The sequence below is a fragment of the Gasterosteus aculeatus genome, chromosome 17, assembly GCF_964276395.1.
Source record: "Gasterosteus aculeatus chromosome 17, fGasAcu3.hap1.1, whole genome shotgun sequence".
In the NCBI taxonomy this organism is placed as follows: Eukaryota; Metazoa; Chordata; class Actinopteri; order Perciformes; family Gasterosteidae; genus Gasterosteus; species Gasterosteus aculeatus.
This window is the reverse complement of record NC_135705.1, coordinates 1634874-1657262: the sequence shown is the minus strand read 5'-3', so window position 1 is coordinate 1657262 and position 22389 is coordinate 1634874. Positions and strand designations below refer to the sequence as shown.

At 44.6% G+C, this 22389-nt stretch overlaps 4 protein-coding genes across 5 annotated transcripts; 2 read left to right on the top strand and 2 right to left on the bottom strand.

The window, feature by feature from the left end:
- Positions 1 to 4254: 4254 nt before the first annotated feature.
- ccdc51 (coiled-coil domain containing 51) lies at positions 4255 to 8251 on the bottom strand. The gene is made up of 7 exons (XM_040204332.2): positions 8114 to 8251; positions 7185 to 7266; positions 6414 to 6630; positions 6169 to 6306; positions 5840 to 6004; positions 5309 to 5515; positions 4255 to 5128 (listed from the first exon to the last, which is right to left on the bottom strand). The coding sequence occupies exons 2-7, from the start codon at positions 7187 to 7189 to the stop codon at positions 4523 to 4525; spliced, it is 1338 nt and encodes a 445-aa protein (XP_040060266.2). The 5' UTR covers positions 7190 to 7266; positions 8114 to 8251; the 3' UTR covers positions 4255 to 4522.
- tma7 (translation machinery associated 7 homolog) lies at positions 8213 to 10077 on the top strand. Its single transcript, XM_040204339.2, has 4 exons — positions 8213 to 8376; positions 8938 to 8993; positions 9156 to 9243; positions 9548 to 10077. Exons 1-4 carry the CDS (start codon positions 8361 to 8363, stop codon positions 9580 to 9582), a joined length of 195 nt encoding a protein of 64 aa, XP_040060273.1. The 5' UTR covers positions 8213 to 8360; the 3' UTR covers positions 9583 to 10077.
- A 227-nt stretch (positions 10078 to 10304) lies between these two features.
- dnase1l4.1 (deoxyribonuclease 1 like 4, tandem duplicate 1) lies at positions 10305 to 16631 on the bottom strand. Its single transcript, XM_040204333.2, has 9 exons — positions 16494 to 16631; positions 15430 to 15532; positions 15263 to 15351; positions 14022 to 14108; positions 13679 to 13791; positions 13477 to 13589; positions 12972 to 13129; positions 11594 to 11690; positions 10305 to 10675 (listed from the first exon to the last, which is right to left on the bottom strand). The coding sequence occupies exons 2-9, from the start codon at positions 15508 to 15510 to the stop codon at positions 10487 to 10489; spliced, it is 927 nt and encodes a 308-aa protein (XP_040060267.2). The 5' UTR covers positions 15511 to 15532; positions 16494 to 16631; the 3' UTR covers positions 10305 to 10486.
- Positions 16450 to 22311, top strand: LOC120835424 (complement C1q subcomponent subunit A). 2 transcript variants are annotated; one of them, XM_040204335.2, is made up of 8 exons: positions 16450 to 16589; positions 18448 to 18491; positions 18981 to 19198; positions 19399 to 19575; positions 20002 to 20081; positions 20375 to 20491; positions 20958 to 21038; positions 21927 to 22311. In XM_040204335.2, the coding sequence occupies exons 3-8, from the start codon at positions 19006 to 19008 to the stop codon at positions 22077 to 22079; spliced, it is 801 nt and encodes a 266-aa protein (XP_040060269.2). In that variant the 5' UTR covers positions 16450 to 16589; positions 18448 to 18491; positions 18981 to 19005; the 3' UTR covers positions 22080 to 22311. The 2 variants fall into 2 exon arrangements, with proteins under 2 accessions (XP_040060269.2, XP_040060270.2); XM_040204336.2 differs by lacking the exon at positions 16450 to 16589 and having other exon boundaries at positions 18449 to 18491; positions 19025 to 19198.
- Positions 22312 to 22389: the final 78 nt, after the last annotated feature.

Below are 22389 nucleotides of genomic sequence, written 5' to 3'. Positions count from 1 at the left end.
ACATTGTGATGTTTGTCGGGTCCTTCAGCCTCTTATGCTGAGCTAACAGGGTCACATGACATGAACAGAAATGGGATGAAGTCTCATCATCCACAGTGTGACAAAGAAATTACTCTTTAAAGATCAGAAACCTGGTAAAACGTAAAAGTATGACTAGTTGCTTAAATGTATTATTTTACCAATAAGAAAACAACCTCTCACCCATTTCACCCATTGGCCACAATCAGGGAACAGGAAGTTAAAAAATACCACGTTCATGGCCAGGATTTAAAAAAATGTTGAGACTTCATTCACTGTGAAATCATATCATCGCTTTTAAAAGATGTGTACGTCTTAAATGTCTCAGATGAGTGGAAGCGTTCAATCGGCATTCATCCAGCTCCTTTGAACCGGTTCTTAAACGTCGCTCAACGGACCAGAAATTCTGCTTCGGAAATGCGTTTTTCTCTCACAGAAAAATGCGTTTCGCTCTCACAGAAAAACGTTCTTTGTTCTCACAGTAAAACGTGTTTTGCTCTCACAGGCTCATCGGCCTCCCAGAATGTATCTGAACGAACAACGTGAGGCGTCTTCAGTGCATGAAAAAAGAAACGGGAATTATACATCCAAATACATGACATTTGTTTGTGCTTCTTCTGAGGACTCACCTGAGGATCCTCATGACCTTCTGGCGGCTCCGGAGAGAATAAATGCATCACACATTATTCTCATGCAAAAAACTCCTTCTTTCCTTTGCAGCAGGTGATGAAAATCAGAATCAACTCACATGAAGTTCTCCTGAAGACCTGCGAGGAGACTCTGATGTGATGAGAGAGAGAACGAGCTCCACATTCCTGAACCACGTGGAACAGTCTAATTCCTGATCTATATGGAACAGTCTAATTCCTGAACCACGTGGAACAGTATAATTCCTGATCTATATGGAACAGTCTAATTCCTGATCTATATGGAACAGTCTAATTCCTGATCTATATGGAACAGTCTAATTACTGATCTATATGGAACAGTATTTCCTGATCTATATGGAACAGTCTAATTCCTGATCTATATGGAACAGTCTAATTACTGATCTATATGGAACAGTATTTCCTGATCTATATGGGACAGTCTAATTCCTGATCAATATGAAACAGTCTAATTACTGATCTATATGGAACAGTCTAATTACTGATCAATATGAAACAGTCTAATTACTGATCTATATGGAACAGTATTTCCTGATCTATATGAAACAGTCTAATTACTGATCAATATGAAACAGTCTAATTACTGATCTATATGGAACAGTATTTCCTGATCTATACGGAACAGTCTAACTACTGATCTATATGGAACCGTATTTTCTGATCTATATGGGACAGTCTAATTCCTGATCTATATGCAACAGTCTAATTACTGAACTATATGGAACAGTCTAATTACTGATCAATATGAAACAGTCTAATTACTGATCAATAGGAAACAGTCTAATTACTGATCTATATGGAACAGTCTAATTACTGAACTATATGCAACAGTCTAATTACTGATCTATGTGGAACAGTCTAATTACTGAAGGCAGAGAGCCTTCACATCTTCCGCCGCAAACTAAAGACACACCTCTTCAGACTCTACCTCGACTAAAGACTAACAAATTGTAGCACTTAAATTGTACTTGTAACGTCACTCATCTATAGCAAATTGTAAATTGGCTTATTTGAGGAAATTGCACTTTCTTGTTTCTTGTTCTCCTGAGTTTGTACCCTATGGTTGAATGCACTTATTGTACGTCGCTTCGGATAAAAGCGTCAGCTAAATGACATAATGAAATGTAATGTATGTGGAACAGTCTAATTACTGATCTATATGGAACAGTCTAATTACTTACTTCTTCCTTTTGGCCTCAGAGGTGGAACTGGTCGTCCTCTAATCCGAAGGTCATTGACTATCTGCATGGCATCCTCTGGCATCACAGCGTCAGTGTGTGTGTGTGTGTGTGTGTGTGTGTGTGTGTGTGTGTGTGTGTGTCATAGAGCTAAGTAAAGACACAACACCTGCTGCAGTGAATTTACACACCAAACACAATCTCTCACACGTCAAACAGACAATAAAACTCGTACTGGAGGATTTATATTTATAGACTGAAGATAAATCTATCTATCGATTCTCTTTGTTCTCTTTAAATCTTCTACTCAGATAAAGAGGAGAATTACTTTGAGTACTACTTTGATCCAAACATTTCTAATAAAATAAGAGCTTTTCATCAGAGAGAGTTGATTTCAACAGATTCAGACTCATTAAAATAGGCTCAATACATTTATTCAAAATTAGGATTAGTTCAGTTTTGTGAAATCACATGTTTTATTTGTACATCCACATACTAATACAAAGTATACTTTCTTCAGTATAATGTATTCTGATGTAGGACGTATGGGGTCTTAACCGTTGATAAAGGACACACAGGGAATAAAGTGAAGCAGCAACAAAGTTCCACGTGTGAGCACATTTACTTCTTTTAAGAGATGAGAGAAAAGGAAGTAACCCTTCAGCTCATCCCACATGATGTGCTGCTCTCTGCTGGTGAAACACATGAAATAATAAGAATAGTTGCAGCCGGTTAAACAGCTTCATAAATCTATCAGTAATTTAGCTCTTTTTATGTAGAAATGTTTTCATTCCAGCCTCTAACAGGTGATGTTTTCCAGTTTTTTCTTGTTTTCCAGTTGTTAATTAAGGTGCGATATAGAAGTTTGGATAAACTCCTCTGGGTCGTTTTCCTGGCAGCTATTTTGACATTGATAGTAATAATAACATGACGTGTTACATGGCGACCATAATGTACTAAATGAGCATCGTGCTGTATTGAAGAAGACTTGAAACTAGAGACCAGAGTTTACTGAGGGAGTAAATCACTACAGAGAAGTAGAGTCATTTCCTCATAGACGTCTATGGGAGCAGAGGAGTCGCCCCCTGCTGGTCACTACAGAGAAGTAGAGTAATTTCCTCATAGACGTCTATGGGAGCAGAGGAGTCGCCCCCTGCTGGTCACTACAGAGAAGTAGAGTCATTTCCTCATAGACGTCTATGGGAGCAGAGGAGTCGCCCCCTGCTGGTCACTACAGAGAAGTAGAGTCATTTCCTCATAGACGTCTATGGGAGCAGAGGAGTCGCCCCCTGCTGGTCACTACAGAGAAGTAGAGTCATTTCCTCATAGACGTCTATGGGAGCAGAGGAGTCGCCCCCTGCTGGTCACTACAGAGAAGTAGAGTAATTTCCTCATAGACGTCTATGGGAGCAGAGGAGTCGCCCCCTGCTGGTCACTACAGAGAAGTAGAGTCATTTCCTCATAGACGTCTATGGGAGCAGAGGAGTCGCCCCCTGCTGGTCACTACAGAGAAGTAGAGTCATTTCCTCATAGACGTCTATGGGAGCAGAGGAGTCGCCCCCTGCTGGTCACTACAGAGAAGTAGAGTCATTTCCTCATAGACGTCTATGGGAGCAGAGGAGTCGCCCCCTGCTGGTCACTACAGAGAAGTAGAGTCATTTCCTCATAGACGTCTATGGGAGCAGAGGAGTCGCCCCCTGCTGGTCACTACAGAGAAGTAGAGTCATTTCCTCATAGACGTCTATGGGAGCAGAGGAGTCGCCCCCTGCTGGTCACTACAGAGAAGTAGAGTCATTTCCTCATAGACGTCTATGGGAGCAGAGGAGTCGCCCCCTGCTGGTCACTACAGAGAAGTAGAGTCATTTCCTCATAGACGTCTATGGGAGCAGAGGAGTCGCCCCCTGCTGGTCACGACAGTGAATGAACATTTTAAAACATTACACTTCATATTTTGCAGAAGAGAATGAGAATGTGATGATTAACAACATGACAAACACAATACATTCAAGTACTGGAGGTCAGCGACCGTGAACCTTGTTCATATTCTCACGTAACAGAACTTTTTTTTTTTACTGTGGATGGACTTTCTCAAATTGGCTGCGAAAATGTGTGGAACGCCACACTTTATATTCCTGAACGCCCATAATTTGTAGATGTGAGATGGTGAACAGATGCGATACCTCGTCCTCCTCAGCTTATGAAACAAAAACAGTAAATCAAAAGAAAAAGGCACAAACACATCTGGTTCCCGTTTTTCAGCCTCGTCTGAAGGTTGGTCCTGCTTCATCATCCACACGTCATAAACTCCGTAAATCAGCACACAGAGTCCAGGGCTCCATTTGTCGGTTAATCAGCGACGTTTTACGGTTAACAGAAGAACTTTAAAGAGGTGATTTTATCATCTTTTACAAGATGTGCTTTATTTGGGAAAGTCCTGATTAAAATGACGCACGCTAATCGACGTGATGGCAAACAATTCATTTCAGTTCACTTTTATCTGCAGGTCACAGAATTAAAAATATCAAAGAGTCGAACAGCAGCAGCAGGAGATGAACTCCGGTACGTTTATTATAGAAACTACGTTACTTCCTGTCAAGTCAATTCTGACGCGAATCACTTAGATCATCACTCCCATGAGGAGGCACGCCGGCATCCAGTCTAACCGGTTCCTTTGGTCAGCAGGTAGACGGCAGAGATGGTGATGGCGGTGGCGGTGTAGGTGAACACGGCGTTGTAAAGATTGTTTGTCCTGATTCGCTCTCCCAGCGTCGTCTGGGTGTCTTCTAGACGCCTCACCGCCGCCTCCGCCTCCCACCGGTCCTCTCGCTCCGGTGGTTGTGGCCTCACGGGGGCTGCTACCTGTGGCTGAGCGGCGTGCTGAGCGGCGTGCTGAGCGGCGTGCGCTCTGGTCTCCAGCAGCCTCCTCACCGACGTCAACTCGCCCTCGACGCGCCCGAGGCCCTGCTCCAGCTGCCCCACCTGCGGCCGGAGGGCCTCCAGGATGGACTCCGCCTTCCGGCTGCCGGCCTGGAGGTCTCTCAGGGCCGAGAGGGGCACCGCGGGCGCCGACGTTGGCGTGAGGGCACTCCTCTCTCCAGGGTGGACGTCCCGCTGAGCGAGGGCGTTGCCCAGGGCGCCCCCGAGGCGGTCGATGATGGCCCGGAGCTCGGCCTGCTGGGAGCGGTGGTTTCCGGCTTGGACTCTCAGGGCTTCCTGCAGGCTCTCAGGACCCTTCTGGGCCTCCAGCAGGAGACTCTTCAGCTCCTACGGGGGGAGGAGGTGAGGGCGCATCAGCCGGGACAGCGATCGAAGCGCAGTGGTGTCCTGCCGACGCGCCGATACGGATAAACGCCTCGGATGCACGGAACGGGGGAATAACTCAGAGGACGAACAGACGTCACCAAAATATAAATCCTGATTGATTTCCGATGGAGGAAACGTTACCTGCAGGCGGACACGGTTGATGTACGTGGACCCCATGACCCCGATGAGGGCGCCCAGCACCGAGCCGATGACGGACCAGTTCTTGGTGCGCTCCGCCCTCGTCCTCTCCTTCTCGTGGCTCTCCCTGACGCCGGCGGAAAACAGGCCAAACTTCTCCCTCTCGGAACCTTCGGCGTTCTCGTAGGCCGTACGGAGGCGCCGCTCCTCCTTGACGTCAGGAGGAAGGAGCGAGGAGTCAACGGGCGTGTTGCACACACAGGTACGTCCTCTGAGGAACACGTGGGCCGACTGGTTGCGTTCAGTTAGAACTAACTCTGAAAGCTGTCGAACTACCAACCCGTGGTCATTTGGTAACCATGGTGACAGCGGTAATGAGTCCTGAACCCACCTGCTGGTCATTATTCATTACGTACGTTCACACGCAGTCTAATACTGTTAATTCATTAAGGTAAACACTCAACTTCATGTTTACTGAATGAAACCACAGCTCTCTGTGGGCTGCTTTGACTTTCCATCTTCACGGATCGTTACCTGCAGCAGTTTGTGCTCCTGCGTGGCGAGCTCCAGGTAGTGAGCCTCCTCCCTGGAGACCCGGTCCAGCCGGTCCCTGACCTCCTTCAGCCGGACCTGCAGGGCCTCCAGGCTGCCGTGAGCCTCACGCACCATCCCTCTGGCCACCATGAAGGCCGCCTCGGCCTGGAAGAGGCAGGCACACACACACACACACACACACACACACACACACACTCGAGGTCTAGATGCTCGCTCTGCAGATTTGTTTCAAGGACTACAAACGCGCACACACACACACACACACACACACTATCCCAGATGTAAACGGCTTCCTGCTTCTTACTGACCTCGGTGACCTTGGTCTGGGCCACACGGACCTCGTTGAGCCCGACAAACTCCTCGTACCTCCCCCACCAGTAGTTGGCCGAGGCGGTGGCCACCTGGGCCGACCTCTGACCCCACTGCCGCCCCAACTCGCCTGCATGCTGGAGGAGGGAGAGACAGGCGGGAACACAAATTTAGTTTGAATAATTACACGTTTATTACAAAATGGTCGCTAGAGCGTGGATGAGGCGGTGGTCGTTTCCTGCACCTGTAACGCCAGCAGGGCGCGCTCCTTCACCACCGTGGCCGCGCCCTTCCCATCGGGAGGGGGGGGGTTAGTGGGTGTCGGGGGGGCGGGCAGTTGTTGAGCAGTGTAGGTTCGGACCGGAGCGGCTGTGCCGGGCTGATGTCCACGTCCATGCAGGGGGAGGCGGGACAGACGGCACGAGGCTCCAGCGCGGACGCAGATCAGACCCCCCCGGTACCTGTTAACATGATGTGGTTTAGCTCCGCCCCCCTTCTGGTATTGGATTAACAGGATTATTCTGGTTTCCAACGGACATGTGAACATTTCACTAGTAAACAAATGATCATTTTGGAGACTTTACATATCGGTCGATCAGATGTTAGTTTAGGCGACATCCACAGTCTCCCACAGGGCATATTTACGAGTTAGATTTGTCCTCTTTTAGAGTCTTTGTTAAGTTTATTCCTCTGTAGTTATAATACAACAGACATCACGTAGAGCATCAACGGCGAACTCAGGCTGGGAGAAACGCGTGTTACAATCAGACGTTTCATTCCCGCAGCGAGGACATTTACTAAAGAACAGCGATCAAAGCTGCGATCGAGTTTCTTTGTCAATCATCAGCATCGAGACGCAGATGAAACAGAAGCGTTAACCATCTCGCATTCTGGGGTCGTGGCCGTTGGGTTTGTCAAACTTTCTAGAGTCGGAAATTTGACTTCAAGCGGCGTTGACTTCTCCGGGTCGAAGGGAAGGCAGAGAAGCTTCAGGTGCTGCGTTGTGCATAAATACCTCATCGAGGACGGCAGCAGACAGAAGAACTCTCAAAGACTTGATTTCACCGCAGAAACACATTCGACACCGGAACGGACGTCTGTGAGGAAAACAAGTTGAAATGGTTGATTAACGTGTTCTCTATCACTGGATAACTACTTGCTAACTCAAATAATGTATTTGAGAACAGATGTGAGGTACTTATACTTGTATTTACTGTTCACGAAACCTTTTCTTCTTCTAATCAACTGCATCTCAGAGCCCAGCAATGTATTTGAGCAACCATGTACACATTATAAAGACAAATACATCCCACATTGAACGTATCCAGCTTCTCAAATGTGAAGACCTTCTTGTTTTTCCTGTAACTGTAATCCCGTTATTGTGTTTTGTTGACTAATGTTGGACAAAGCAAACATTGTGTCAGTTTGGACTTTGGGTAACTGTGATTATCTTTTTATTTTCTAAAGCAGTAAATTCATTTATGGGAAAAACATTCAGCAGATGAAAACAAAGCTCCACGTCTAACAAGTTATAAAAGTACGATACTGCTTTTACACGAATGCTTTGACTAAGGTTCCTTCTCCCTTTATTTTTATGATATACTTGCATTGCTGTCAGTGGTAACGTTAGCAGAGTCACCTGGTCTGACTACTTCCTCCTCTGCTGTAGTTAACATACACAACTTAGTAATACTGACAACAAACAGACAAGACAACCCAATGGAGGAAAACACATTTACAGATATCAATGATATAAGTACACTTTAACGCTAAACATACATTTTCCTTCAAGGTTATCTGATTGTTAGCTTCACTACTCTGCTTCATCACTAACTACCTTTTAGCCACACGTTGCTAACATTTACCGGTAAACAGATGCATTTGTTGTCTAAAAAAGGTTAGTGACAATTAAAATCATACAACAAGTGTGGAAAACACACATACCTGATTTGTTTAATGTTGTCAGGGCCCACATGGCACACCGACGATGTTTTTTCTGGGCTAACTCGAGCTAACTAGTTAGCATCCTGATGTCAAATGAAAGAGCTCATTTACGTTCAGGCACATGAAGCGTCTTTCTATTTCCGGTTGAGAGTTCGCTGGGGTCCTGACGGCGCGGATTAGAAAGAAGTCTTCGCAGCTGAAACAACAACGTGTATTTCGTTCCTTCAATCCACCGAGAGTTTGAAACATGTCCGGCAGAGAAGGTGAGACGTCGTTTGGTTTGAATGCCATAAATAAAAGGCAACGTGACAAAGCGCATCGCGCCATGTTTTTCCGAGCGCGTTAGCTGGCAAGCTAACGGCTAGCAAAGAGTCTGACGCGCGAGATCGTCGTTCACCAGACTACATTCAACCTCTGCCGCTTTTACGTATCTGTGGTTTCTATCCTGAAATATACGCGTAACAAAACACTTTTGTGGCTTACATAGGACTGCGGTCCTGTGGCGCATTCGGCATGTAAAATGTCTTCCAAACGCCAATTTTCAGCAACGTCCGAGCTATTTTTTAATAAAAATGTAACGTTGATACTCGTATATTTTATGTGGAACTCCATCGTAGGCTTCTGTGTTCACTGGTCACTGATTGATGCACGAATTGATCATATCTAACGTTAATAAAATCTATTATGCGGCTATCTAATTTCTAACGATGTTTGCTGAAAAGCTAAATAAATGTTCAGATGTATCAGAAGAGTTAACGTTAAGAACGATGCGTTCGTGCCTTATTTCCAATTGAGCTGTTAACAACTTATTTTCTTCTCCATAGGAGGCAAAAAGAAACCGCTGAAGGCGCCAAAGAAACAGTCCAAGGAAATGGATGACGTAAGTGTCATCAGACCGTTATTTTCATCATCAATTGTATTTATTTTGTCAACAATTCTAGAATGTTGTTTAAACAAAGACCGCCTGCAGCTCCTGAGTCCATGTTCGCATTCTGTGCTCCTTCGTTTCTAACACCGCACAACATTCTTTGTGTGTCTGCAGGATGACGTCGCCTTTAAGCAGAAGCAAAAGGACGACCAGAAGGCCATGGAGGCGTTGAAGGCCAAAGCCTCCGGCAAAGGACCTCTAGGTGAGAACAGGAGGGCGTCCCGCCGCAATGAGACACACGTCTTACATTTCCCTCTTCATGTGATACTCACCAGTTAAACTGGGTTCACTCGGGTCCTTTTTAGGTACTTTACAAGAGTCTGCTTTTTTTTCGGAGGGAGTAGTTTCGGGTCGCGCCCCCCTGTTATAATGGTAAAGGGGAACACTGATTGTTGTACAACTCTGTAATGTACATCTAACCAAAACAACACAAATCTACTCATATTACAGGTTTTCTCAGGCTCACACAATAGTAATAACAATAATGTTTTTTGTTCCTCCTCCAGGGAGCAGCGGCATCAAGAAGTCTGGTAAGAAGTAAGCGCCGACTCTTCGCCGCTGCGCCTCCTGGCCGAGAAGACTCCGGTGTGCTTTTGCTGTTCACACCCAGATCTGCAGTTTAAGGAATGGGGATGAATCCTGACTTAGTTTTATTTCCATGTAAAACTTTAACACATCACCCAGAGTTCTTTATTTTCAGATTTGTTATGTATTGTAAGTGGATGAGATGCTAATAAAGTTTTTGTATTTACTGCTTTTATTTCTGTAATTGGAAATGATCTCAAGATTCAAAACCTTCAAGCAGAAATGATCGATTGTTTTAAATCTCCGTTATCCACCATTTAAATTACTAATTTGCCGATTAAACTACTTCAGTGTAGAGGTTTCCTGGTTTACTGAAATTCATTTTATGAAAAACCCGTTTACTGTCATTCAAAAATAACATCTGTCAGAGTATGTTTTCAAAGGTATTAGAACATCTGATGTAAATGCTACATTTCATTCTAATAAAACTAGTATTGTATTGTGAAGCCTCCATTGCGTCCAGACTCCTGTCTGACAGCCGTCAAATGAAAAAATAAAAGCTTTTTGTCTTTCGCAATACTCATGAGTAAAATGACACCATCAATCATTTTATAACCAAAATAAATGTGAATAAACTGGGATGAGTCAAAATAACCACTAAATCCTGGTATTGTGTATTGTGACACTTCTTGGGTTTCTGCAGATCACCTTAATATGACATATGTACACAGGAGCCAATTTAACAGTAAATAAAATCATTTATTTCAACAAGATGACGCTTGATTCAGTCGCAACGAGTTCTCGTTGGTGAGGTAAAGAGGTGAACATCTGGAGGCAGCTGTGGTTCCGGAGGTGATCAGTGTTCAAGTTGGGGTTTATTGCCCCATCCGGTGTGTGTGTGTGTGGGGGGGTTTCGGGGTTCAAAGTTCACCCTCGCGGTTCATCTTGGCCTTTTTCAGCCGCAGAATCTGGATCTCCAGGCCGAGCTTCTCCCTCTCCAGCAGCAGGTTCCCCCTCTTCAGCTCCAGCAGGTCCTTGTCTGCCCCCCCGGGCCGCGCTGTGGACTTCAGCTCCACCTCTACGGGGTAATGGTCGCTCACCTTCACAGTCTGGAAGACACATTTTGTTGTCCTGTTAGCTAACAGAAGAATACTTGAGGCAGCACGTCTGTAAATCGTTATAATGTTATTGAATATTATATAATGCATCAGGACGTTCGTCCTCCAGTCGCAGTCTAGATGCTCGTTGGAGTTAATTCACCTGTCATGTTAACCAGATCAACGCGCTTAGTACGTATCACATGCTGCTGGTGCTCCAAATAAGAAAAGGAGAGGAGGCGCAACCTGCAACCGACTGCAGGTGTGATAAAAAGAAATTACGGTTCTTAGAAAATAATTTGCAGCCTTTGGAAGTGAGAGCAGACGATGCACTTCTACACGGCCATCATGGAGTCCATCCTCTGCTCCTCCATCAGCGTCTGGTACGCTGCAGCCACAGCCAAGGACAAGGGCAGGCTGCAGCGTGTCCTCCGCTCTGCAGAGAGGCTGATCGGCTGCAATCTGCCGTCCCTGCAGGACTTGTTCGCTTCCAGGTCTCTGAAGCAGCTAAAAAGATGGTAGCCGACCCCTCCCACCCCGGACACAAACTGTTTGTGCCCCTTCCATCTGGCAGGAGGCTGAGGTCCATCAGGACTAAGACCTCCGGCCACACGAACAGTTTCTTCCCGTCGGCAGTCGGGCTCATCAACAGAGCCGGTCCCCCACTGACTGACTCTGATATTCCACCGTCAATTTCACCTGTCACTTTCTCTTCGCCGATGCACTTTATTTTTTTTACTTTAACTTTTATTCCTTTATTTTAAACTAACCCATAGCATTATTTTATTCCTCGTGCACTGTTGTCTTTTCGTCCATTGTCGTACTGTCTGCTGTTACGCACCGACCGCCAAGTCAAATTCCTTGTAAGTCTGACATATTATGGCAATAAATGTTTCCTGATTCCTGATTCCTGAGAAGAAACCACCCGACCTGCTCTCTGTTGAGTCCGTAGGCCTCCTGGAAGTTGAAGGGTTTGGCGGAGTCGGGGACAACAGCGTCCAACATGTCGTCTCCGTAGACTACGATCCTGCAAAGAGACACAGCGGGGACTTTACTCATATTATACTTTACTCATTATATCAGGTTGTACTTGGAAACAACCCTGCTATGAATACAATAAATACAGTTAAGATACACAAGGACACATGAAACAAAAACTAAAAACAGATTTATCTAGAACCCAGAGACAGAAACAAAATCTAAGCAGCAGGAAAACCTTTAGAAAGTAGACGAGTGTCACTTGTTTTCACTTTCACAATTCAGTTACAGAAATAGTTTGACACTTTTGAGGCGACATTCTTTTTCTGAAACCTAAATGTGATGTATGTACATGTGAAGCTACACCCAGCAGTCAGTTAGCTTAGCACAAAGACTGGTAAAACGTTTATATTCTTTATAGTCTACTCTTGGCTTAGCTTAGCATAAAGACTGGTGACAGGTTTATACTTTTTATAGTCTACTCTTAGCTTGGCTTAGTATAAAGACTAGTAAAAGGTTTATACTCTTTATAGTCTACTCTTAGCTTAGCATAAAGACTGGTAAAAGGTTTATACTCTTTATAGTCTACTCTTAGCTTAGTTTAGCATAAAGACTGGTAAAAGGTTTATACTTTTTATAGTCTACTCTTATCTTAGCTTAGCATAAAGACTGGTAAAAGGTTTATACTCTTTATAGTCTACTCTTAGCTTAGCTTAGCATAAAGACTAGTAAAATGTTTATACTCTTTATAGTCTACTCTTAGTTTAGCTTAGCATAAAGACTGGTAAAAGGTGTATACTCTTTATGGTCTACTCTTAGCTTAGCATAAAGACTGGTGACAGGTTTATACTCTTTATGGTCTACTCTTAGCTTAGCATAAAGACTAGTAAAATGTTTATACTCTTTATAGTCTACTCTTAGTTTAGCTTAGCATAAAGACTGGTAAAAGGTGTATACTCTTCATGGTCTACTCTTAGCTTAGCATAAAGACTGGTAACAGGTTTATACTCTTTATGGTCTACTCTTAGCTTAGCATACAGACTTGTAAAAGGTTTATACGCTTTATAGTCTACTCTTAGCTTAGCTTAGCATGAAGACTGGTAAAAGGTTTATACTCTTTATAGTCTACTCTTAGCTTAGTTTAGCATAAAGACTGGTAAAAGGTTTATACTTTTTATAGTCTACTCTTAGCTTAGCTTAGCATAAAGACTGGTAAAAGGTTTGTACTCTTTTTTTTCTAAACTAACAACTGGAGCTAATTTAAACAGCTCTACTTTGTACAGCAAATCACTTTCTATTTAACTGTTGTGTTGGTTTCACGTGCGTGTACCTGTCGTAGGTGTGGTCGTTTGCGGTGCTCGCCGTGGTGTCGACGTCGTCTCCAATCAGCCAGTGGAAGTTCTTGTCGCTACGGATACGGATGCGCTTCATCTTCCTCTTGGAGACGTAGAGGCCGTCCGCGTTGAAGTCGCCGAGGATCATCACGTTCTGCAGACGTCAAATCAAACCAAACTGACATTTTATTTCTCTTGCTGTTGTTCTTCGGATGATTTCATGGTTCCGTTAAGAATTATTAATATTGTTAATATTTTAGGATAGTTTGGCTGAGTTTGCGTTTAAGTTTCCGCCATTTTCCTAAAGCTTCTCGCTATATTTTACGGCCTTATTTTCATTATGTTTCACTATTTCATGTCAATAACTTATCCACTGACCTTTTTACAATAATAATATAATATCACAACAACTTCAACTGTCATTAGCTTTTTATATACATTTTTATACATTTTTATATTCATGTAAAATATAACTATCAGTTGATCATCTTGCTTCCTCACATCGGTCTTCCACTTCTTCTGGACGTGCTGGAAGACGTCGTAAAGCTCGTCCAACTCCTTTTCCGAGTCATCTGGTTTGGTGTGAACGGGGATCATCACCAGGTCCTTCAGCACTGTGGGGGGGAGTGTTGGGGGGGGGGGGGGGGTCACACCAAAACCAGGTCTGGTAACACGTTGTTGAGGAGAGCACTGAACCTCTTACCTGTATTGAGGCATCTGAATCGCAGGATGTAGGGTTCTCTGGCGAAAACGTCTCCTCCGTCAGCCTCCACGTCATCAAACTGGTAGGAGCCCACCAAGTCCACCAGGTCATCCCTGCACACACACACATACACACACACACACACAGACACACACACACACACACACACACACAGACACACACACACACACGCTGCTGATGGGAGGCTCAATACGAAGCTAATCAAGCAATGAGGATCCACAAAGCCTTTGTTCGGGCTTCGATCTGTTTACATCTCATCTCCGGGTCTTCGTTTGGACCTCACTACTTGGGAATCAGTGAGGATCTGCAGGTGAGCTCTCACCTGTACAGGAACATGAACTGCTCCTTGTAGCGCGTCCGGCCCAGGCGACTGCTGATCTTCAGGGTGTAGTGATGCTCCCTGTTGGCTCTGGACAGATGGGGTTTATTTCGGATTAAGTGATTTTTAATGACTTTTGGGATTCTTCTACTTTTCCTCTCGCGCCACCACGAGGTTCAGATTCTTCTTTGATTGGATCAAAATGACGAGATTCCCATCAGCCTCTGCATTTCGTCTTTAGTATCACATGTTTTCAGTCCTATTTGACGCTGGATGGACAAACATTTACTAAAGACTTGAAACTAGAGACTGAGACCATAAACTCATGTTTACAATGTTTACTGACGGAACAAATCAAGAGAGAAGTAGAGTCATTTCCTCATAGACGTCTATGGGAGCAGAGGAGTCGCCCCCTGCTGGTCACTACAGAGAAGTAGAGTCATTTCCTCATAGACGTCTATGGGAGCAGAGGAGTCGCCCCCTGCTGGTCACTACAGAGAAGTAGAGTCATTTCCTCATAGACGTCTATGGGAGCAGAGGAGTCGCCCCCTGCTGGTCACTACAGAGAAGTAGAGTCATTTCCTCATAGACGTCTATGGGAGCAGAGGAGTCGCCCCCTGCTGGTCACCACAGAGAAGTAGAGTCATTTCCTCATAGACGTCTATGGGAGCAGAGGAGTCGCCCCCTGCTGGTCACTACAGAGAAGTAGAGTCATTTCCTCATAGACGTCTATGGGAGCAGAGGAGTCGCCCCCTGCTGGTCACCACAGAGAAGTAGAGTAATTTCCTCATAGACGTCTATGGGAGCAGAGGAGTCGCCCCCTGCTGGTCACTACAGAGAAGTAGAGTCATTTCCTCATAGACGTCTATGGGAGCAGAGGAGTCGCCCCCTGCTGGTCACCACAGAGAAGTAGAGTAATTTCCTCATAGACGTCTATGGGAGCAGAGGAGTCGCCCCCTGCTGGTCACTACAGAGAAGTAGAGTCATTTCCTCATAGACGTCTATGGGAGCAGAGGAGTCGCCCCCTGCTGGTCACTACAGAGAAGTAGAGTCATTTCCTCATAGACGTCTATGGGAGCAGAGGAGTCGCCCCCTGCTGGTCACTACAGAGAAGTAGAGTCATTTCCTCATAGACGTCTATGGGAGCAGAGGAGTCGCCCCCTGCTGGTCACTACACAGCTTCAAGGCTCTACAGCATCCTGATTTAGTGATAATAAAAATGCATTAACAAAGCGTGCACTCACGCATTCAGCGCATCCAGGAAGGTTTCTACAGAGTCTCCACTGATGTCAACCACCTCCAGGATCAGGATGATGTCGTATCGAGACACGATCTGGTGGGAAGAAGGGACACATTTGTTCCCTTTCAGTTCTGTCTGTAAACTTTCAGTTTTCACACTTGTCCTTGTTACCTTAATCAGGATCTTGAGGACTTCTGGGTCTGAGACTTTGCTCCTTCCAAACTTCTGGATATTGAACGCTGCAATTTTCATGGTTGTCGCAGAGAAAAGAAATCTTTAAAAAAAGAGACAAGAGAATAGAATTGTTACTGGTTTTGTGATCATTTGGTTTGTGTCTGAATCAGGCAGCTGTGGTAAAAGTGTATTCGCTGTGTATGTGCGTTTGTTTGCATCCGCATCGCTCAACTCGCCTGAGGCCCTGGGAACAAAATATACAGACAAAGATAGAATACAGACATAGAATAATACTGGACTCGGTTTGTCTGACTTTATCAGGTGTGTTTTATCTTTATCCCGTTGGAAAAGTAACAAAAAAAAATGAACACGATGAAATGAGCATTGAATTGCATCCTTAAATGTAAAAGTTTTAAATAAAACCATTTATTGATACACAATCATTTAAGTTATTTAATATTTCATCATTGTTGAAGCGAAAATGCAAAGGCTATTTCCGACCAACCATTGTGGTGCAACACGTGACTTCCTCAGAACACGGCAATCAGATCTCATTGTTGCCGCGACGACCTTTTCCTGTCACGTCCCGTCTGCTCTCACAGTCTGCGGCACTCATGTGCATGTTGCATTCTAACGCCTTCATATCGCCATTATGTTGTTTAATCCAGCACAAAGTATCCCATCCAATAAGATCTCATCTCTTATCACATTGGATAAGAACATTTTATCATTTGTATATTCTTTGTAAAAACAACTTTGTGGCAATGAACTTTTCACCTGTTCCAAGTTGCATTGAGTTAATTTAACTTATCACATAAAAAGTAAAAAACGTCCGTCTTCCGTTAACCAAAGTACCTGAACATTCACACAGAACACCACTACTCCTCCGCCTTTGCGTCCTGCTTTGGATCCTCATGTGGACTTCAGTCACATTTCCATTGTCGTGTTTGGAATGTGAAGGATTTGGGGAATGAGCAGAGGAGACGCCGGGTTGTTGTTTCCGCTCTAAAAGACGCGTGAAGCGTTCAGCTTCAGGAGAGAAAACAGAAGAAGTTCCTCACCTGCAGGAGGAGAACGTGAGATGCGATCAGCCTCGTGGACTTCCTGCCGAGGTTTGAGAAACGAAGCCTCTACGTGGGAGTAAAGCTCGGCGTGAGGTGAGCACAAGCAACGTGATTGGACGGAAACTGACCAATAGCAGAAGCTGGAATGACACAAAAGGTGTCTGTGTCTGTGTGTGTGTGTGTGTGTGTGTGTCTGTGTGTGTGTGTGTGTCGGCCGTTTATCTGTTCTTCATCGTCTACAATATGAGGAACCAGAATTAAAACGCTGTGACCTCATTGACCCACAATGCAGCAACACAACACACGGCAACAGGAAGTTGCATCGTTCTGAAAATGTGTGTGAAATGAAAGTACATCAAAGAAAACGTGATATGTTTAAATGTTTTATAAAAATAAGCAACAAAGTACTACTTTATTTTTCCGTTGTCCTTCACCAGCACGTTTTGAATGAAGGCCCGTGTGTGTGTATTTGTATTAGATTGCATCTGTTTTGGCAGCAGTCGGTAAAGGAGAAGCTCATTATTGTTACTTCCTGGTTGTATTTTCTAGATGTAATCAATACATTATAAATACATCGTATTTTTAAGAGCAATGTGGTAAAAAAAATACAGAACAAGAACAAAACTGAAACTGTTTTTGGAGCAAAATAACCCCGAATCTCACGTGTATCAAAAGGTGTCTCACATTAACCAATAATGACACATCACTATATTTTAGGTAATTGCATTGATTACAGCTAAATTTGTTATTGGAACTCTCAAGAAGAAATAAAAAATGACATTACATTACAACACAATACATTACATTACATTACATTACATTACATGTCATTTATCTGAGGCTTTTATCCAAAGCGACTTACAACAAGTGCATTTCAACCATAAGGAAGCAAAGAAAAAGCCTGTCGGGTCTCGTGTGTGTTTTTGTTTCTACATTCCCACAGAGGGGGGCGGGGTTGGGGGGCGTGACGCGACTTGTCGCGTCTCCTCGGGTGTGCGGCCACAAAGAAAGGATCTGGAATTGTGGTGTGACGAGGCCGCACCTCGACCCGATCCTCTGGAACCACCAGAGGATCCTGCTGGGCTCTGCCCCCCCCCCCCCAACTGATCACAGCAGGATCCTCTGGAACCACCAGAGGATCCTGCTGGAAGTGATCAGTGGAGGGAGGGGGGTCAGGGGGTCAGGGGGGTTCCGCTGGGCTCCTGATCACTTCTGCTCAGTCCGGTTTGATTCCAGCACCAAACAATGTGTAACATCGGGTCTATTTTATAAAACGTCTGTCCGTATCCTGTTAAAGCCTCTTCTGAAAAACAACATTTCACCCTGATGTTCAATCGAGGAAACAGTGAACAAATGCTATTAATGAATGATTCCATGTGTCACAGCAGGGGGCGCTCCACGCAGCGTCACATGTCACTCAACTGAAAGGACAGAAGAGTTGTTTGAAAAATGTCCGCCGCCTCTTGGGACGTCTTCTCTGTTACAGCTGATCGTTCCCGTGGAAACATTTTGTCTGAAGTCACAACCTCAGCTTCTCTCTTTGTGGTCACACGTGTTTAGTAACAAGTGATAAAACGTGCTAATTGATGCCCGGGGCTTGTTGGACATTTATTGCATCATTAATGCTGCATGAGACAGATTTCAGTTGCCGGTTTCGACACAACAGACGCGTTAAAACGTCTTTGTTGAATTAGAGCGTCTGAACAAATCGTTCACATCGCCAGTTTCATTTCCCTACAGATTTAGTTTTTTTTTTTCTCTCATGAGTGTGTGTGTGTGTGTGTGTGTGCGTGGGTGTGTGTGCGTGTGCGTGTGTGAGTGTGTGTGAGTGTGTGTGTGTGTGTGTGCGTGCGTGTGTGTGTGTGCGTGTGCGTGTGTGTGTGTGCGTGTGTGTGTGTGTGTGTGTGTGTGTGTCAGTGAGTCTAATAAGAAGTCTTGATCTGATCACCAGAAGAGGAAACTCCGTCTTCTTCTCGCAGCTCCTCATCTCGGCTGGTGAGCAAAAATCATAATAACAGTCGATACTATTGTTTATACTTTAACTGTAACTGTAAAAGAGCAAAATGAAAAACACGACTCAGCGTTACATTATGCAAAGATAAAGCTGGATTATTAAAGATTCTGCAGCTAAATTTGAATACAAAATGAGTCCAATTCCCCCTTTTGGGGCATTAGAATTTGAATGCGTACTTTAAAATGAATTTAATCTGCTGACATTGATGTATATATATTTACCTTACCGACCCTCAAATCTTCCTTAAAATGTCACATTCATATTGTGTTTTAATGGCTAGAATCTCTTAATCACGAGATAATGTGACAATGAGCAGTTTTGACCATAAAAATAAAAACGGTATCCATCGGATTTCCTCTTTTATTCCAGATCTATTCTTTTATTAACTTCTTTATTCTTTAACTATTACGTATTATGTAATTTGATCACAGCGGAAACATGTTGTATTAAAGGTTGTTTGTCTCGTTCAGACCTTCTTCTGGAGCCTCCTTCTTGATGTCACCGTCAAACACAGGGTTCTGGACCATGGGCGGGTATTATGGGGTGGCGGTCCTGGTGGGTGTGGCGTCCTTTCTGACGACTGGCCAATGCGATGCGAGCTGCAGAGGGACGGACGGCGTGCCGGGAGCGGCGGGACCTCCGGGCCGAGACGGATATCAGGGAGCGAAGGGAGAGAAAGGAGAGCCGGGTACAAGCGACCTTCTTCTTTACTGTTCGTTCCACTGAGGCAAAGAGCTATCTGTATTCATTTCATTTATATAAATATATATATATATATATGTATACGGTATATATATATACATATATATATATATAATGAAAAAGCAATAAACAAACCTGTGAAAATGAGTTTGATGTAAAGAGATTCCTTCATCTGTGTTTCTGCAGCTGTGGCGGCCGGCGGTCCGGTGGATGTCGGCATCCTGCCGGCGCTGAAGGGGCAGGCGGGGAGTCGAGGCCCTCAGGGGGTCATGGGCCCTAAAGGTTACAGCGGGCATCTGGGGCCGACGGGCACCCACGGAGCGGTCGGTCGCCCCGGCCCCGAGGGGGAGAGCATCGGCCACGGTAACGACGGGACTCCCGGCGGTTTATATCGTGCTGACACAAGCAGGACAAAAACATCTGATTGAGACATCTCTACTAGTTGGTACAGCTGTTATTATATTGTTTTCTGATTTATGTTACAATCCCAAGGAAATATAAATGCAAAGAAATGATTGCTCCATTCATCTTTTCTTAGGGAAGAAATTAAAAGTTAAGATAACGTTTGAAAAGTCAATAGAAAATTGTCTTTTTTGAGGACAGATGTTGGAATATGTCCTTCCTATCGGGCGTTAAATGTATATCCCAGTAACATAAACCGTTACATTTGGGGGTGAAAGCTTGGTTTTACCTTCAGGTTCCGGTTTTAAATGTGTCCAAGAAATGTATGTAAGTCGATGTGATGTCCCCAAAAGTCTGGTAAACGAGTGTGTGTGTGTTTTCTTCTAGGAGGACAACTGTCCCCTCAGCAGGGACGCTCAGCCTTCTCCGTGATCAGGACTGATAACAGTTATCCTCCCCTACGCCAGGTTCAGTCCAGCACACCTCTCCCTCTTTCTCTTTAATCTGTAACATTTCAGTTTAATAATCAATTAAATGAATGTTTATTTCTGCAGCAAATCAGCACTGAAAAGTAATTTAGTAACTTGCTCTAAAACTGTGTGGTATTTAAGTAATTTGACATAGTATATATCAACAATAGAAACAACATTACATATGTATATTCTACATTGTATACATGTTTATGATACTCGGGATCTTTGATTGTTCTTATCGTGTGTGTGTGTGTGTGTGTGTGTGTGTGTGTGTGTGTGGTAATCAGGTAGTGACCTTTCAGACCACCGTTGTCAACAAGGGTCAGGACTTCAACGCAGCCACGGGCCAATTCTCCTGCCGCGTACCCGGCCTTTATTACTTCACCTTCCACTCGATGGCAAAGGTGACACACTGCTGCCGATGTGCTTCTCTGCCAGATGACTGGCAGATTAAACTCGCCAACAGCAAATTAAACACAGTACATGCAACATGCTCGGGTTCATTCTGAGGTTTTGAATGCAGAACCTTTACTTGCAGCAGGAGGGCTGAATCCATATAACGGTATTTAGGAAGATTCTGCCGGTGTGTGACGGTGTTTGTCAGTAAACACATTCATTCATTGACCCCCAACGGGACGTGTGAAAATAAATTCTGCCGCTTGCCGAAGAGCGTCGTCGGTCCTTGTGACGTAACACCGGTACGTGAGAGATTCATAGCGTATGGAAACCGCCCGGCCCTGCTGCACAGTGTGCATTAGTACTTTTACGTGATTAAAGGATCCGGATACTTCTTCCACTGCTGGTAATCGCCAGCTGACGATGCTAAATGCTGCGTTTCCAAAGTGCATATTAGTTGTTGTGTTTTTTCAGGTCAGTGTGTGTCTGGGGATCCTCAGTGACGCTCTGGGGGAGAGGCTGGGATTCTGTGATTACAACCGGAACAGCGATCAAGTCAGTTGGAGAAATGTCTTTATTTTCTATCAAATTCAACATCACAAACCTCAAAGCAGGATTGACACAGAGATGCAATATGCTAATATGCATCATTTACTAAATGAACATCATGCTGTATTGAAGAAGAAAACCAGAGACTGAGACCATAAACTCATGTTTACAATGTTTACTGAGGGAATAAATCCAGAGAGAAGTAGAGTCATTTCCTCATAGACGTCTATGGGAGCAGAGGGGTCGCCCCCTGCTGGTCACTACAGAGAAGTAGAGTCATTTCCTCATAGACGTCTATGGGAGCAGAGGGGTCGCCCCCTGCTGGTCACTACAGAGAAGTAGAGTCATTTCCTCATAGACGTCTATGGGAGCAGAGGAGTCGCCCCCTGCTGGTCACTACAGAGAAGTAGAGTCATTTCCTCATAGACGTCTATGGGAGCAGAGGAGTCGCCCCCTGCTGGTCACTACAGAGAAGTAGAGTCATTTCCTCATAGACGTCTATGGGAGCAGAGGAGTCGCCCCCTGCTGGTCACTACAGAGAAGTAGAGTCATTTCCTCATAGACGTCTATGGGAGCAGAGGAGTCGCCCCCTGCTGGTCACTACACAGAATGCAGCTTTAACACACTTCTGTATTGACTTCACTCTACTTTACACTCAAAATACATTTGTGTTTAGCAGCCTCAGTTAGGTTTGGTAGTTTGAAGTTTAAATTCATTCAGCAAATCTTGTTATCTGAAACTGCATCAGTTGGATTTTCCGACAGAAATTCAGGATTAATGTCAATCTTCTCCTTAATGCTGTCATACAGAGGCCAATCCACATAAAAACATTGAGGACTAAATGTCTTCGCCCCCCCTGAGCTTTGCCTGATTGTGCTGTACGTTGTCTCGTAGGTGCTGTCGGGCGGCGTCGTCTTACAGCTGAGACTCGGGCAGAAGGTTTGGTTGGAGTCCTTCAGGGACCAGCAGAAAGACCCTGAAATACGAGACACTCAGGAGAAAAGCATCATCTTCAGCGGCTTCCTGATCTTCTCAGCCTCAGAATAAAGTCCAGAGCTGCGCCCGGTGAACCGGAGGCGGCCTCGTGAATTCACCATCTGAGAGTTCTGAAGTGAAATCCTCAAAAAGCTGTTTCCAACGTGAAAATGAAGCACAACTGAGCATCATGTAGATCCATAATTAGGTTTGTTTGATCTGTGTCCTTCATATTGACTCATTTAAACTGTCTCCGAAGATTCGCTGTAAATGCAAACAAAATTAAAGTTTATACTTGATGGTGGGTTGTGTCTGGTTACATTACACGTTAAGAACCTCTAATGGATTTTTCTGAATTTCCCAAAACCCCAAAACATCTTAT